The sequence below is a fragment of the Megalops cyprinoides genome, chromosome 3 (genome assembly GCF_013368585.1).
Source record: "Megalops cyprinoides isolate fMegCyp1 chromosome 3, fMegCyp1.pri, whole genome shotgun sequence".
NCBI classification, from domain to species: domain Eukaryota; kingdom Metazoa; phylum Chordata; class Actinopteri; order Elopiformes; family Megalopidae; genus Megalops; species Megalops cyprinoides.
This window is the reverse complement of record NC_050585.1, coordinates 40,072,278-40,086,179: the sequence shown is the minus strand read 5'-3', so window position 1 is coordinate 40,086,179 and position 13,902 is coordinate 40,072,278. Positions and strand designations below refer to the sequence as shown.

Genomic DNA, 13,902 nt, shown 5'->3' with positions numbered 1-13,902 from the left:
ATGACGCTTCTGCTGCTCCTCTTCTACAGAGACCAGACTTCCCAGTCTAGCCGTAGCCAGTGAACTGCAGATATGGGGAGACAGAGAGCTCTCCTGTACGTGGTAATCAACCCAACCATTCATTGTGGTGACCTAAAAATTCTGAAATTGGCTATGAAAATACTGATTTAAAAAAGTTTGGGACCATTGTCAGTTCAAAGGACAGTTCTCTAGCTCACCTAATTTTAGTTCACTGGCTGCCACTGTTTCTTCACAGAATAGATTTTTTTTATAATTGTAAAATTAAATTACTACTCTGTTAGGTCGTGAAAAACAGCAACAAAGCCATGACTAAACTCTATGGTGCATATGTGGCCTTTGGTTTGCATTTAAAAGAAATGACAAAGTGAACTGTTTGAGGGAGAAACCTCTTAACTTTAAACTAAAATTGCCTTTAGGTTTTCCCTCTTAGGATATATTAATGGGGCCATTTCACTGCTGTTGATCGTTGCATCAGGCTTATCCTTCACTGGCGTTACTGAATTATGGGTATTCTTCACATGAGGCTTCAAAACCTCTCTGAATTTCCTCCCTCTGTCCTTTCATTGTAGGATTAAGGCATACTTTTAGAACTGAACCCACACAAAGATCATTGCACTTTACCACAGGCCCAGGTGGAGTCTGGGTAATCTGCTCTGGAGAACCGTTAGGACTTTTACACCTCAGGATTCCTGTAAATGTTTGGTTAAACCATAGCAGGAAGTAACATTGTGCTACCTGGTCACATTAATGCTAATCAGTGATCAGAGTTATTTATTTTATTCACAAGGTTATACTTCTTTAAATATTTTAATCCCCCGTCCCACCAACCAGAGCAGACTAAAGCTAAAACACAAAGAGGTTATAGTAGGAAAGTAAATATGGTGAGTATCTTAGGCTTTACTTCACTGGCTTTTTACTTCATTTGGTCTGTGCCATTCTTGTTCTTGCCCCTTTATGTCTATTGAACAGGCTATTGTCAAACCCTGACAAGCACTATTGTGGTCTGGGAATAAAACTGTGCAATGGAGAGCAGAAGCATAACTTTGCAGAAGGTTGGTTGCTTGACTGTAGAAACAGCCTCTTCGAATAGAGTGTGGCTGGCTTTACCTGCAGGGGCTGCTTGCTCACGCTGTCTGACCCTCTCCCTGTTTTAAGCACACAGTCAGGTGATCCACTCTTTCTGCTGCAGGCCCCCTCTGGCTCCTTCAAAATGAAAGGAAAATGAGCATGTCTTCTCAGAACTTCGGAGTGATATTGGCAAATCTTTTGATTAATGTTTTTTTGTTTTGTTTTGTTTTGTTTTCACTTTGAAATATCCAGAGTAATATATAAGAATAAGGTAGTATTTGAGATTAAAGTGAATCTGTCGTAAAACAGACAGAAAAGTGGATTAGTGGAAGATTCACGCCAGTTGTGCTCTGAACGCTAGATCCTTTGAAACAAAAGTCAGAGTGATATTTTACAGTTTAACAACTAGTTAACTTTGATTTTCTCCATTCAGTTCATAAGTGGTCTATCTCATGTATCAGTGAGAGTTTTCATCTCATAAGTTCTTTCAGAGTCGATCCAATTATATTTTCCAATATTAGAAACCTTATCAATCACTTTTGTGTGTTACATTTTTAAGCAATACAAAAAAAGATTAAAAAAAAAAAAAACTTTTTTTTGTTTTTACCTATTGCATCATGACGGAACATCACAGAGCATGTTATTCCTCTCAGTGCCATTTAACTCAATATTCACCTTGGAACATCTGCACATCTGCTTGAGATTTCCCTGTGCAATATGTGTACATATGAATCAGAACTTTATTTTTAATATTTATTAAAGATCATGTGTCTGTGGTATTTTGCACATTGGTTGTTGTGTGACTTTTTTCGTTGTGTAGCTAAGCTGTGCATCCCCCCACACATGGGAAAAAGTGACTGACGTTCATGTAAGCCCCGGACCTTTACCACCTCTGCATTAAAAGAGTTTGGCTTTTGCATTAAAATGCCCAAGACCTCAGTCACTACTCTCTGTATATGAACAAATCTAGGCCAAATTTACATACTTAAAAAGGGTTGTTATACTGTCAACCACTACTTTCTATCAACAAATCATAAATTATTTAAAACTGCTAATTGGCTATGGTTGTCTACTTTGTGCATCAGTGTGACACACTGGTCACAGCATACACAGTCAGGACCAGTAAAGTCCAATGTCTTCTCCTATTCCTTTGGAGTCCCGTAAGGCTCTGTGGCCTGAGGCTCAAATGGACCTGAGGCAATTTCATCACTAGTAATAGTATGTTGTAGAGGAGCCAAACTGTAGTGGCCAGCTGTGTTTTTGAGCACAGCAGACCAGAGAAACCAAGAGTGACGTAGTGATATAGGTATGCCTGTGGAAATGGACCTAATTTTACTGGATTGGTGTTTCGCAGATCCTGTGCAGATTCACCTATTGATCACCTGGATGGCATATGCTATTCTCTCATCCCTCTCAATGAACCAGTGCACATCTAATACAGATCAATGAATCTGTGCAAAATATTACCAGCCTCGGTCAAAACAGACAATCTCATTCACACCATAGTGACGCTAGGAAATGAGTAGAGTATGAAAAACAGAAATGTGTTGAGACATACACCCTCTGGCCACTAGATGGCAGACTATAGCCTTTTTTTCCTGAAGTCCCGGTGTGTGAATTGCCAGGAGCTGTGACCCACCTTCTACATGTCATTATTACATCATTCCTATAGCAGCAATGTCCCAGCCACGTTTTTTAGAACATCTCGTTCCCTGGAAAGACACTACGTTCTCTGATTTCTGTTCCCACTGGGTCCTTGGACCTTTTTCTTAAAAAAATGAAAAGGTCCAATGTGTTTTTGAACTGTTGTTGTTATTATTTATTTTTATTAGAAGGCCAAGCACTGAAGATTTGGATCCTATTGATTTTGCTTTTATTATGATTATTATATTTGACAATAATACTGATGGTACTACTATTACTACTACTACTAATAATAATAATAATAATAATAATAATAATAATAACTGTTATAAGTATACTCATTTATACAGTTACTGTGCAGATGCTTCCCGCCCATATGGTCTCTCAGGCTGTGGCACTCCGATATGTACTGTGCTGCTAAAGTTGCAGTGTTTCCCTGCCCCAGAAGAATTAGTCATTTCTCTTCTTCTTCCACTGCTTAAACATGAGGAGGTATATTTCAAAATATTTGAAGTATTTGTCTCTAATTGTTTGGAATTTATTACAATGTAGGAGAAAGTGCTCTGTCTCTACCTCACCTGTTTCACAGTGACCAAATAGCCTTTCCTCTTTTGATTTCCATGACTGTCTGTGTCTACCTTTTTCAATAGCTAAGGTCACTGTGGTCACTGAGCCTGCACTTGGTCAGGATCTGTCTCTGCTTTGTCATTTTTGATTTGGGTTAGTTGGTTTTAGAGCCAGCTGACTTAGGGGGCTCAGTTCTTGGAAGTGCCTTAAAATGCAGTGAGTTATGGGGACTCTGTGTATGTTCTCTCTTTCTCTCCCTCTCTCTCTCTCTCTCTCTCTCTCTCTCTCTCTCTCTCTCTCTCTCTCTCTCTCTCTCTCTCTCTCTCTCTCTCTTTCTCTCTGCTGCAGTTTTGTTTCTGTGTTTTTCTGCCCTGCTGCCCTGGCTGGAAGGACCTTTTCGGACACGCTGTCCTGACAGACTCCCCCCTCCTCCCTCCATCTGTCCTCCTGGCTGATCCCGACCCTCCATCTCTAGCAAACACACGATTACGTAGGGAGGCAGTAAATTTAGAACCGTATTTATCCAACTCTACATACTAACTTGGATGTCTTACATTTTTTACATTGGAGCTTACATTTTTTTTATTGTAGTTATTAAATATTGTTCTTGTTCCAGTCTATTATAAATTGCCATTTTTCTCCTAATTGGTTATAAATGGTGAACATGTAAGTGATGTTCAAAATCTCTCACACCACAATGCGAGCATGTGCGCTCCTGCGACACCAATGGCTGTGTCTCACACTGTAAGCCACGCAGAGAAATATGGAAGAACTAGCACCAAGGGAATGACGTTGTAATAAAAGAACAGCGTAACGCAGAAGAGCTAGCACAGATTGAAGAAGCTGCAAATCTGTTTCCGACAGCAACCTGGCAGCTTACAGATGCCTGGAGAGTTTCCAGGAGGTGCTGCCACAGCAGTGACCCAGAGAGGCCCAGGCTAAAGCAGATTGAGCGTCAGAGTGGGCTAAAGACGCAGGCCAGGCTCAGATTAGCCGCACACAAGCTGCAGGTCTCAGCCTTTGCCAGCTCTGCCACGCAGGAGCCACCCAAAGGCCTGTAGTGGTGGAACGCCACGTTCTCGAGCTGTGAGTGGTGCGACCCTGTGATTGACGGCTCCAACGTTTGACATTTGCGGACAGACATGAAGGACTCAGAGCACCACCGCTAAACCGATTTCCTGAGGGCAGAGTCGTGCTGTTTGTGTCGACGCGCTCAGCGGCTAGCATCGCGCACATCTCTCTAATGGAGAGTAACGGGAAACGCTCTGAGTTTCAGCTTTTATGAAGGAGCTTTCTCATTGGTAGAGTCAACCTCAATCCCATGTTGCCTCAGCGCAAGGGCTGCCTTTCTCATCACTTACACTCATTTTTCTAAATAACTCTTTAAAATGAAGTGTTTTGTGTCTGTATAGCTTCAAAGGATCCTTCAATGACTGTGCTCTCTCAGACAAAAGAGAAGATGGAAGAAAGAAAAAAAATATATATTTTGTGATGTTGTGATTTTAACAGGTGCCCTTGTCCAGGGCAACTTACAGAGGTTATCGGTCTTCCATGTTATCCATTTATGCAGTTGGAGATTTTCTGAATCCATTCAGGTTCAGTACCTTGCCTGAGGATACAACAGAAGTGACCCACCTGGGAATCAAACCAACCAAACCATCGCACTGCTGCTATCTCAGTCTGAAGTACTGTTTCCCAAAAAAGACCTCCGACCTCTGATGGCCTCAGCAGAGTAAGCAGGTGTGTTATACATTCAGCACACCTGCTGATGAGCATTTCAGGAAAATGGTTCACCTTTGCAGAGAAACACGTTGCAGTGTTTTTGTCACTACCACTGTCTCCTGCTTTCTAGAGTAGTCTGAGTGCCCCAGTGGGCTATCAAAACCAGCAACCTTTCAGTTATAACTGTGTTACCACTATGCTACACTGCTGCCATCCGCACACTCCTGGCACACTTGCATAACAGTGCAGGGGCAGACCTGGGTACACACTGTGCTGAGTAAACAGCACTCCAGCCTGTCATCTGTAATGGACGGCCCCTGCTCCAGGCTTCATCTGTGCAGGGCCTTGCTAGGACCAACACGCTTAATCACACATTAATGAGCCATCAGACTAACGCCTTGAACGGCGTGGGCGCAAGCTCTCTGCCTCGAAAAACACGCTCACGCCCTCCCCACAACAAGCTGTGTGTTTTTCTAAAAATCAGAACAAGGTGGAAGTGTGTTTCCCCGTAGAGATTTCACCCTGTTTTACCCACAATTCCAAGAAAGAAGGCCATCCATCTGGAAGCGTTATGCTGTTGTTGACTGAACAGAGCGTGAGGCCACATACTGAGCCTGTAATGAACCAAATAAATAACCAGAGTAAAGCAGGATCATTATCTCACTATTGCTATCGCTATTGCTATGGCACTCCACATTTTCCAGTGATAGAGATCTTTGAGTCTGTAGAGTTAAATCACTGTTCCTTTCTCCTTTTCTCTGTAAGGCTTCACCTTCAGTTACCATAGGTGATGGGCCACACCCTCTCTCTGACCAGCTTCTGAATGGAGTTCAGTAAAGCCTGGGAGGAGGGACCACACCTCTGCTCCACGCCACTATCAGTCAATGCCAGAGACGTACAGTGGCTGGATAAAGAAGGTTGCAGGTTTTATTCCCAGGTGGAACAATGCTGCACCTTGAGCAAATTGTTGAAGCTGAATTGTTAAATTGTTAAATATATCCTGCTCTGCAAATAGACACCACATCCACTTTCAGAATAAACATAATATAATATGATATAACAGGATTTAACATAATAGCATAATATAATAAGTATAACTGTTAGAACAGCACTTTTCCTTGACGCAAAATAATGCCAACCAGTATGACTGCAGCATCATGGAAAAAAAAAATGAAATTCAATAAAATTTGCCAGAGGAAAGGGACACCAGGTCACCAGACACCCAGTCCAGATTACAGTTTGTATGGTCGATTGCACAAAAGGTGCGTGATGCAAGTGTGTTTTAAGACAAGGTTTGGACACTAAGATAAACCGAGGACAGGTATACTGTTTTATATACAGTGTGAAAGGTGTAATGTTTAATATATAGTGTGAAAGGTATACTGTTTTAAATAAAGAGTGAAAGTATACTGATTCGTATACAGTATGAGGGATATACTGTTTCATAAACAGAGTGAGGGTATACTGTTTAATGTAGAATGTGAAAAGTGTACTGTTTTATATAGAGAGTGAAGGTGTACTGTTCTGTATGCAGTGTGAAAGAGAGAAGGAGGCCCAGTCTCTTATGGCCCATAGCTGTCCTCGTGGTGCTCTGAGGAGCCTGCTTCTGTTTGACACAAGCAAGCAGGGAGCCTCTTAAGCAAAGAGCAGCTTCTCCTCATAACAGTCAGGGTCAGCGGCATTCAGAGTCTTAAAATTTACTGGAGTGAAAGAGCGTGAAAGTGACCTGTCCCTCAAAAACCGAGGCCCCCACCCCTCCCACCCCTTTCTCTGCCATAAAGACCTCACAGAGCCCCAGCAGGAAAAGAGGGGGAGAGTTTTCACCTTTTCTTTCAAAAGACTGTCCCACCTGTGAAAGGACAGCGGTTTCCCTGGTGTGTGGATACAGCGCAGAAAAGCGCCACTTTTTAATGAAGCTCATAACGAAACCCCCCCACAGAGATGTGGTTAGAGGAAGAGCCAGATTCATAAAAGCCAGGCCTGTATTTCACCCTCTGGCAGAACAGTGATGATGTCATTAACGTCACTCTCCCAGGCACCAGCGCCTGTTTTGGACTCCACATCCAGGTCTGGGTGACCTTTTAATTGAAAGGATCCTGATTGTGGCTGTAATTAAAAATGTCTGTTACCAGGGAGAAGTTGGTGTGTGTGTGTGTGTGTTTGTGTGTGTTGGAGGGTGCCATTGTAGGGTGTGATACTTTAGTACTTTACCACAGTAAATAGAAAGACAGTCTAGTAACAGTTCATAGAAGATCAAGCCTCAAACACATACTGTCTCATTCTGATGGCATCTGCTCGGTCTCAGCTCCTGAGGCAATGCGCTATCCACTATTCTTTCACATATACCCAGACGTCCATGAACTTAATTTAAAGTCGCTATCTGATTAAATTGTCAAGAAAATATTCACCATCCATAAACCACGCATCAACAATTTCTTCAGTTCCTTTGCAGTGGCTATCAGAGTGCTTGGGTCACATCATTCTCAGTCATCAAGACAGATTTTCACACCATCCCCTGTGTTAACTGGAGCACACAGCGCAGGCATGAACAGGCATAGCTGCTGGAACAGCATGTATCCATGAACATGTGAACACGTATTACATATATATGAGCATACAAGATGAGACCACATACAGAGACCCAGCACTGCCCACCTCCATTGGATGTAGGGACACAGCCTGGCCAGAATGCTGCTGGCCACTCAGCTGTGATAGCCAATGGAGTTTTGCTGAAGAACAGTGACGTCACTGGTGACCTCCAGAGTGACCCTACGGTGATGTATGGATGTACAGCAGATTAAAGTTTATAACCTTTGTTCCGAAAGGGGAGGGGGTTCTCAGCCCACATGAAGCCAGTTCCCAGATCAGTCACAAAACCAGTCTCACAATTTTCAGTGGCAGTCAAAGGGAACTGCTTACTTGAAAGACAGCTGCCTGATCACAGAAGCCTTGGCATGGAAAAGTTTTGAATAAATTACCTAATAATTTAAATAATCATTCAGCTCACTCATTTCAAGTCATTTTGTTGGAATAGATTATTTTTTGACTTTGTATTCATTTTAGTATGGTTTGAAGTGTGTTGCGCTAAAGTATAGTTGTTTGTCACCAAGTCTGATATTTTAAACTATACCAACAGTCCAGCTAAAGCAGAGAGCAGACATACCTGCACTAAAGTGAGTAATGATCTGAGGAGGTTTTGCATGTAAACTGTCAAAATAAAAGGAAATAGAGGAAAACAGAGAATAGCACATCTGAATGAGGGAGGAGGGAGGCTTCTGTACCAGAGCAAGCTCTTTAACATCCTTTCTGTCCCCATTCTTCTCTCACCCTCTAACTCTTTCTCTTCTTCCCTCTAAATCTGTCTATATGTTTTCTTCCCTCTCTCCTTCTCTTTGCTCTCTTTTCCCTCCCACCCTCTTCCTGCCTCCAGCTTGATCTCAGTCTCTGTCTATTTCTCTCTCTCCCTTCCACTCCCTGTCCCTCCCCCTCTCTCTCCCTCCCCCTCTCTCTCCCTTCATCCCTCCCCCACTCTCTCTCCCTTCATCCCTCCCCCACTCTCTCTCTCCTTCTGTCTCTTCCTCTCTCTCTCTGTCTCTGTTTCTCTCCTTCCATCAATCCCTCTTATGTCCCTCCCTCAGTCTCTGTCTCCTTATCTCGCATCATCCCTCCCTCTCCCCTCTCCCTCTCTCTCTCTGTCCCCTTCACTCCCTCTCTCTCTCTGTCTCTTTATCTCCCTCACTCCCTCTCTCTCAGGTCCCCCCTTAGCTGAGCACTGGCAGATAAAAGCAGCAGCCCTGTGTCTCTGACTCTATCTCTCTCTATCTCACACACACATGCACAGGCGTATCTCTGGCACACACGCACTCATCTCTCTGGCTTTGCTTCGGCTCTCTGTGCCTCCCTCTGCGTGCAGGATAACAGTCTGCGCTCTGCTCCACGCCCTCCAAACACAGGTCTCCTCCACATACAGGGAGTCTTCACCTTCTTCCCACAGCCCAGGACAACACCGCCCACACCTGCCGGTAAAACTCATATCGCTGCCTTGTCTCTTTGGAAGCAATCATCCTTTCTCCATAGGCATGATTTTCTTTCTGCACTGTACGATTGCACGGTCGTGTTTAGCTGGAATCCAGAATCATGAGGTGGTCTATGATCGGGCTCTATGTGTTTATTTTGTGCTGTTAGAGCATTGGCATGGCAGGTGGAATTACTCTGGTATATTTGATTTTATGTTGTCTGCGTGCTTTAGTTCTACAAAATAAATGTATGGGAAACACAGGGAGTCAACTCTGTGAGTGTAAAGAGACCGAGACCCTTTGAGTTTGCATACTTTAAACTCCTCTAGCTCCTATTCAGATCTAAAAATGGCCGTTTATCTAATGATAGCTGTATCTCGGTAATTCAAATCATTTTAGATTGTATGGCATTAATCTCCTGTACTTATGTAAGACCATCAACAAGAAATATAAATGAATGCTAATGATAACAATAATGAGCAACAATGAATGAACATAATGCTGTTATGTGGCACCTGTCATCCTCAGGAAGGAACTGAAAGGGCTTGGTAGAGAAGCTGAGACAGGAGGCTGAGAAGTACTACCTGGGGGGATTGTTTTGCTTAGTTATATAATAGAGTGCCACTATGACACAGTTACATTCCATTTAACATTATGAATATTTAGGGAGTAACCACTTTGCATGAACATGGCAGCAGTGTGTGCGAGAGTGTACAAGAGAGTGGAAAGTGTAATGATGCAGAAGATGCTTATATCATTTGGCATTTCACCCTCTATGCAGCGCTGTTTTTTGCACCTTGCTGGCATATAATGGCTGATTAGTCTGTAATCACTGGCTACATCGTTTTCTTCAATATTTACAACATCTAGCACTACGATGAACCTGAGAGAGTGGCTACACTTTACAGCTCAGAATGAGGGCATAATGATATCAGAAAAAATTAAACATTGCAATATTAAGTTGCAGTTTATGCAGCTCTTTGTGGAATATTACACAGGCATACTCATTCATATTGACTCTTTTTGGCAGATGCCATACATGTAGAGTAGCAAAACAAAGGCACAAAAGTACACATAATAGCTATACATAAACAATAATACAAATAAAAATAACAGATCGCATTTAGAGTGTCAGTACCTTACACAGTGCTACAGTGACCAGTGTCAGACTAAAAAAGTGCTACAGCAATCAAAACCTCAGCAATAAAAAACTGTCAGTGTATACAGATGTAGTCACAATGCCAGTGAAATTAAAGTGAAAGCTGGATGGTGCTATTGAATAATAAAAAAAAGATTCATTTCATGCATGTTCAGTCCTGTCACACTTTCAGAAAGTCAGTCAGCAACACAAAAGGGAAAAAGTGTAATTACTAACATTAGTGCACAGGTTGTGTTTGTTAGGCCTTTGGTGTTCACTAATTTGAGGGTAGCTTCTTTCTTTCTCTTCCACTCTCCCCTCATCCTTACTTTCATTCCTTTACCTGTCCTTCCCTCCTTCCTTCTGCAACCTTTCTCTCCCCTTCACTTTCTGTCTCTCTATTCCTCTCTCTATTCCTCAGTCTCTCCCTCAGTAAAATCCAGTGGGCAAATCACACCGCTCAGGAACAGCAAGTGGACGGTGTTACTATTTTTAGCAGAGGAAGAAAAGGCTGAAAAGTGGAGCAGGGTTTTAACCGTGGTTTCTTTCTACTTGACGTAACATAATTTCAAATGTCAATGGCATTCGCTTTTCAAATGACCCACATTAATATGGGAGGAAAAACAAAACCAGGCTGATTCCAGAAACAGCTGTAAGAAGTAGGAAGTCACTCCCCTGTCTGAATTATGGCAGAAGGAGAAATGGATAACAATGCATAATAATTGCTTATACACTATTGTCTACCAGTAGTTTTGCTTGTTGGCCTTTATGGACAGTCACTGCAAGTGTGTTACTGACACTGATTGACAAAGTGTGTGGTGGACAGGGAATGGAACACATAACCTGAAGGCTGGAGGTCTGAATGAGATTGCTATTGTGTTCTGGATTGCCTTGAATTACCTCTGTAAATATATAGCTGTACAAGTGTCTTAAACTATGTAAGCCACTCTGGAAGGGAGGGTACTGAATGCAAAGTGACTAAATGTTCGTGAAGCTTTCAGATCCGTATTTCTGTTCAACTCTTAGTTTAACTCTCATTTACATTCACAAAGCAAAGCTACAAAAGTGGTACACTGGTAACTAGGGTAACACGTACAACAGGAAACATACAGGAATCACATACAGGAAACGGCAGACCAAATCTGAACGCATGTCAACCTGCCACGCTCTCTGGTCAAACTGATTTCTCTGGTCTTGTGCTCTGCAGCAGACATGCGTCCCAGATCCAGACTGCTGTCCAAGAGGAGTCTTCCCACAATTAGTGAGGGACAGGAGGGACAGGTGCAGGAGCTGAACCAAATCAACAGCCTCCATGCTCCGCACCCCACCCACTCTCAAGCCTCTTCCCCTAAGGACTACCTGCAGTCCATCTGTCAGCTGGCTTGCCCCGCCTTTTCCCCACGGGGGTCCAGCCACGTCCGCACCCTGAGCCTGCTGGACCCGCTCGGGCCAGGCCAGAGACTGGCCCAAATCCCACCCCTCACACGCCCCCCGACCCCCACCATCCACCGTGCCACCCATGTGGCAGAAGAGGACAGGAAGGAAGTGGGAGTGGCCATGTTCTCTGACATCAGTTCCCAGACAGAGGAGGCATGTCCCGGGCCGGAAGAAGGCTTTGTGGGGGATTACCGTTACCGCAGCAACACCGACCCGCTGGAATACCTGTACGGGTGCCAGGGAAGCCCCGCCCCCTCTGGAGGCAGGGAGTCTGGGGAGGGAGGAGCCACAGAGGAACACCGCCTTCTAAGCCGTGCTCACGGTCGGCCCCATGTCCTTTCCCAGCGTCATGCCTCATACCGGCTCCACATGGAGGCCCCACACAGCCCCACCCCTGCTTCCGTACAGCGCCATCCACCCACAGAGAAAACAGCCAGCGACAGCAGCAGGCTCGTGTCCTGGAGTTCCCACAACAGTGCCACCTCTGGCAGGAGGCTGAAGTGCATGGACAGACGGTCCATGGTGTCCCACTGGATCGCAGATTGCCGCCAAGCCTGGAGAGAAGCCAGGGTCCGAGCCTGCATGCTTCCTGCCATTGCAGAAATATAGCGCTCCATACGAGGGTCCACTGGGGTCCTGATCCCTCTCCCTAACTCCATCCTCACATCACCTGGGACCATTTCAAACATGAAACCTTTCAGCACTGTCAACCAACATATACAGTGAATGCCAACACATACAGAAAGCATGCATGTGTTTAGGAACACTACATATATAACTTAACAGATATTTTTACTCTGCAAGTGTCATCTACGTCTATGACTTTATAGCTGTATTCACAGATTAGTGCTCTATATTACACACTAAATAGGGCTGACAGCGTCTGTGACACAGACTGCATTGTAGAGATGTATGAATATTTGTCTTTTGTGGCTGAGAACAGCTAAATGTTCTCTTTTAGCTCCAAGTGATAAATCATTGCTGGTTTTCCTGTTTGAGAGCACTTTCCATAGATGTTCAGGAAAGTAGGGCACCTAGACTTGCTATTTTCAGAAAACTGGCCACTACCTGGTATCTTCACATAGCATGTAGATTCAAAACAAACTGTAACCTGGTGACCTAAAATCCTTGACAAAACACAAACTCGTGTTTATTCTCCATGATGTTTTCAATTATCAATGTAAGAGGGAGAGAGAGAAAGAGAAAGAGAAAACCAGGCTGAATCTCAAATGGGCTGTATTTTGCATGCAGATGAAAAACGTGAAGCCAAATCACATGGAACAGCAGAATAACACATTCAAAACAAAATTCAGCAGTATCTCTCTCACTCTCACTCTCACTCAAAAATAGAGGCAATCAAACAAAGCAAAACAAGCGTAATGCAAATGATTTGAGTGTCTGGTGAAGGTCGAGGGGGGAGGTGCCCATGTTTTCTGGTCAACAGAACTAGGGCATGCGTTTAGGGGTGTTACACAATCGCCCCAGACACACACTGCGGGCAGGGCACAACAAAAGGGGCACAATCCCCATTTGGACATTCCTGATTTGGCAGGCATCGCTGTGTCTGCCCTGCGGCTCAGAGGGAGATCAAATGAGCAACAGGTCGTAATCCTGACGCCTCTCTGCACCTGGATCACTTCCGTATGTTTTCACTCACACAAAGGGCCAGATGCTCGAGTGCTAAGCTCAAACCCACGGACTGTTGCCTGTCATTCAAATAAAGTTCTAACGTGGTCTTTTTTTTTTTTCAATTGCGATTTTATGTCTTGTGTGAGCGAAGTTTGATGTGTACATGATTTGAGTGTATGTATACAACATCAGACGGATTATAACAACGACCAGACAGAACCCTACATGTGACACTGTCGTGCTGCATAGTGTTAGTTCTGTGACGTCACCCTTAAATCAGGGGGAAAATTCTGTCCAGGTAGAGAATGCACCCTTATATATAGAGAAGTACTATTATTTGCTGTTTTCTGTTGTAATTTGCTGAGTTGATGCCATTATTGAGGATTTGTATACATTCAAACAAGCTGGGAAGATTTATAAAAATGCAGAATAGACACCTGCCTCAAGTACACAACAACAGTATAGCACAGTTGGGACTTGAACCTGCAATCCTTGGGTTATGAGTTCATTTCCCCAGAGACTATGCCACACTGCTGGACCTGTGTAAGAATGTGGCACAAGAGACTGTCTGTGATAGCAAACGAGGAGAAACAATGAGGAAAGCCACCCACTCAAGCTGGCCATGATCTTCCTCTGACTTGTTCTGTACCTCTGTCCTCT

The 13,902-nt window shown here is 43.8% G+C and overlaps 1 protein-coding gene across 1 annotated transcript; it reads left to right on the top strand.

Moving 5' to 3' along the window:
• The first annotated feature begins 8,714 nt into the window (after window positions 1–8,714).
• On the top strand, window positions 8,715–13,902 carry LOC118773981. The gene is made up of 2 exons (XM_036523064.1): window positions 8,715–9,044; window positions 11,384–13,902. Exon 2 carries the CDS (start codon window positions 11,389–11,391, stop codon window positions 12,220–12,222), a length of 834 nt encoding a protein of 277 aa, XP_036378957.1. The 5' UTR covers window positions 8,715–9,044; window positions 11,384–11,388; the 3' UTR covers window positions 12,223–13,902.

Bases quoted from the DNA above. Each gene is read 5' to 3' on its own strand.
- LOC118773981 (XM_036523064.1), top strand. From the start codon at position 11,389: ATGCGTCCCAGATCCAGACTGCTGTCCAAGAGGAGTCTTCCCACAATT.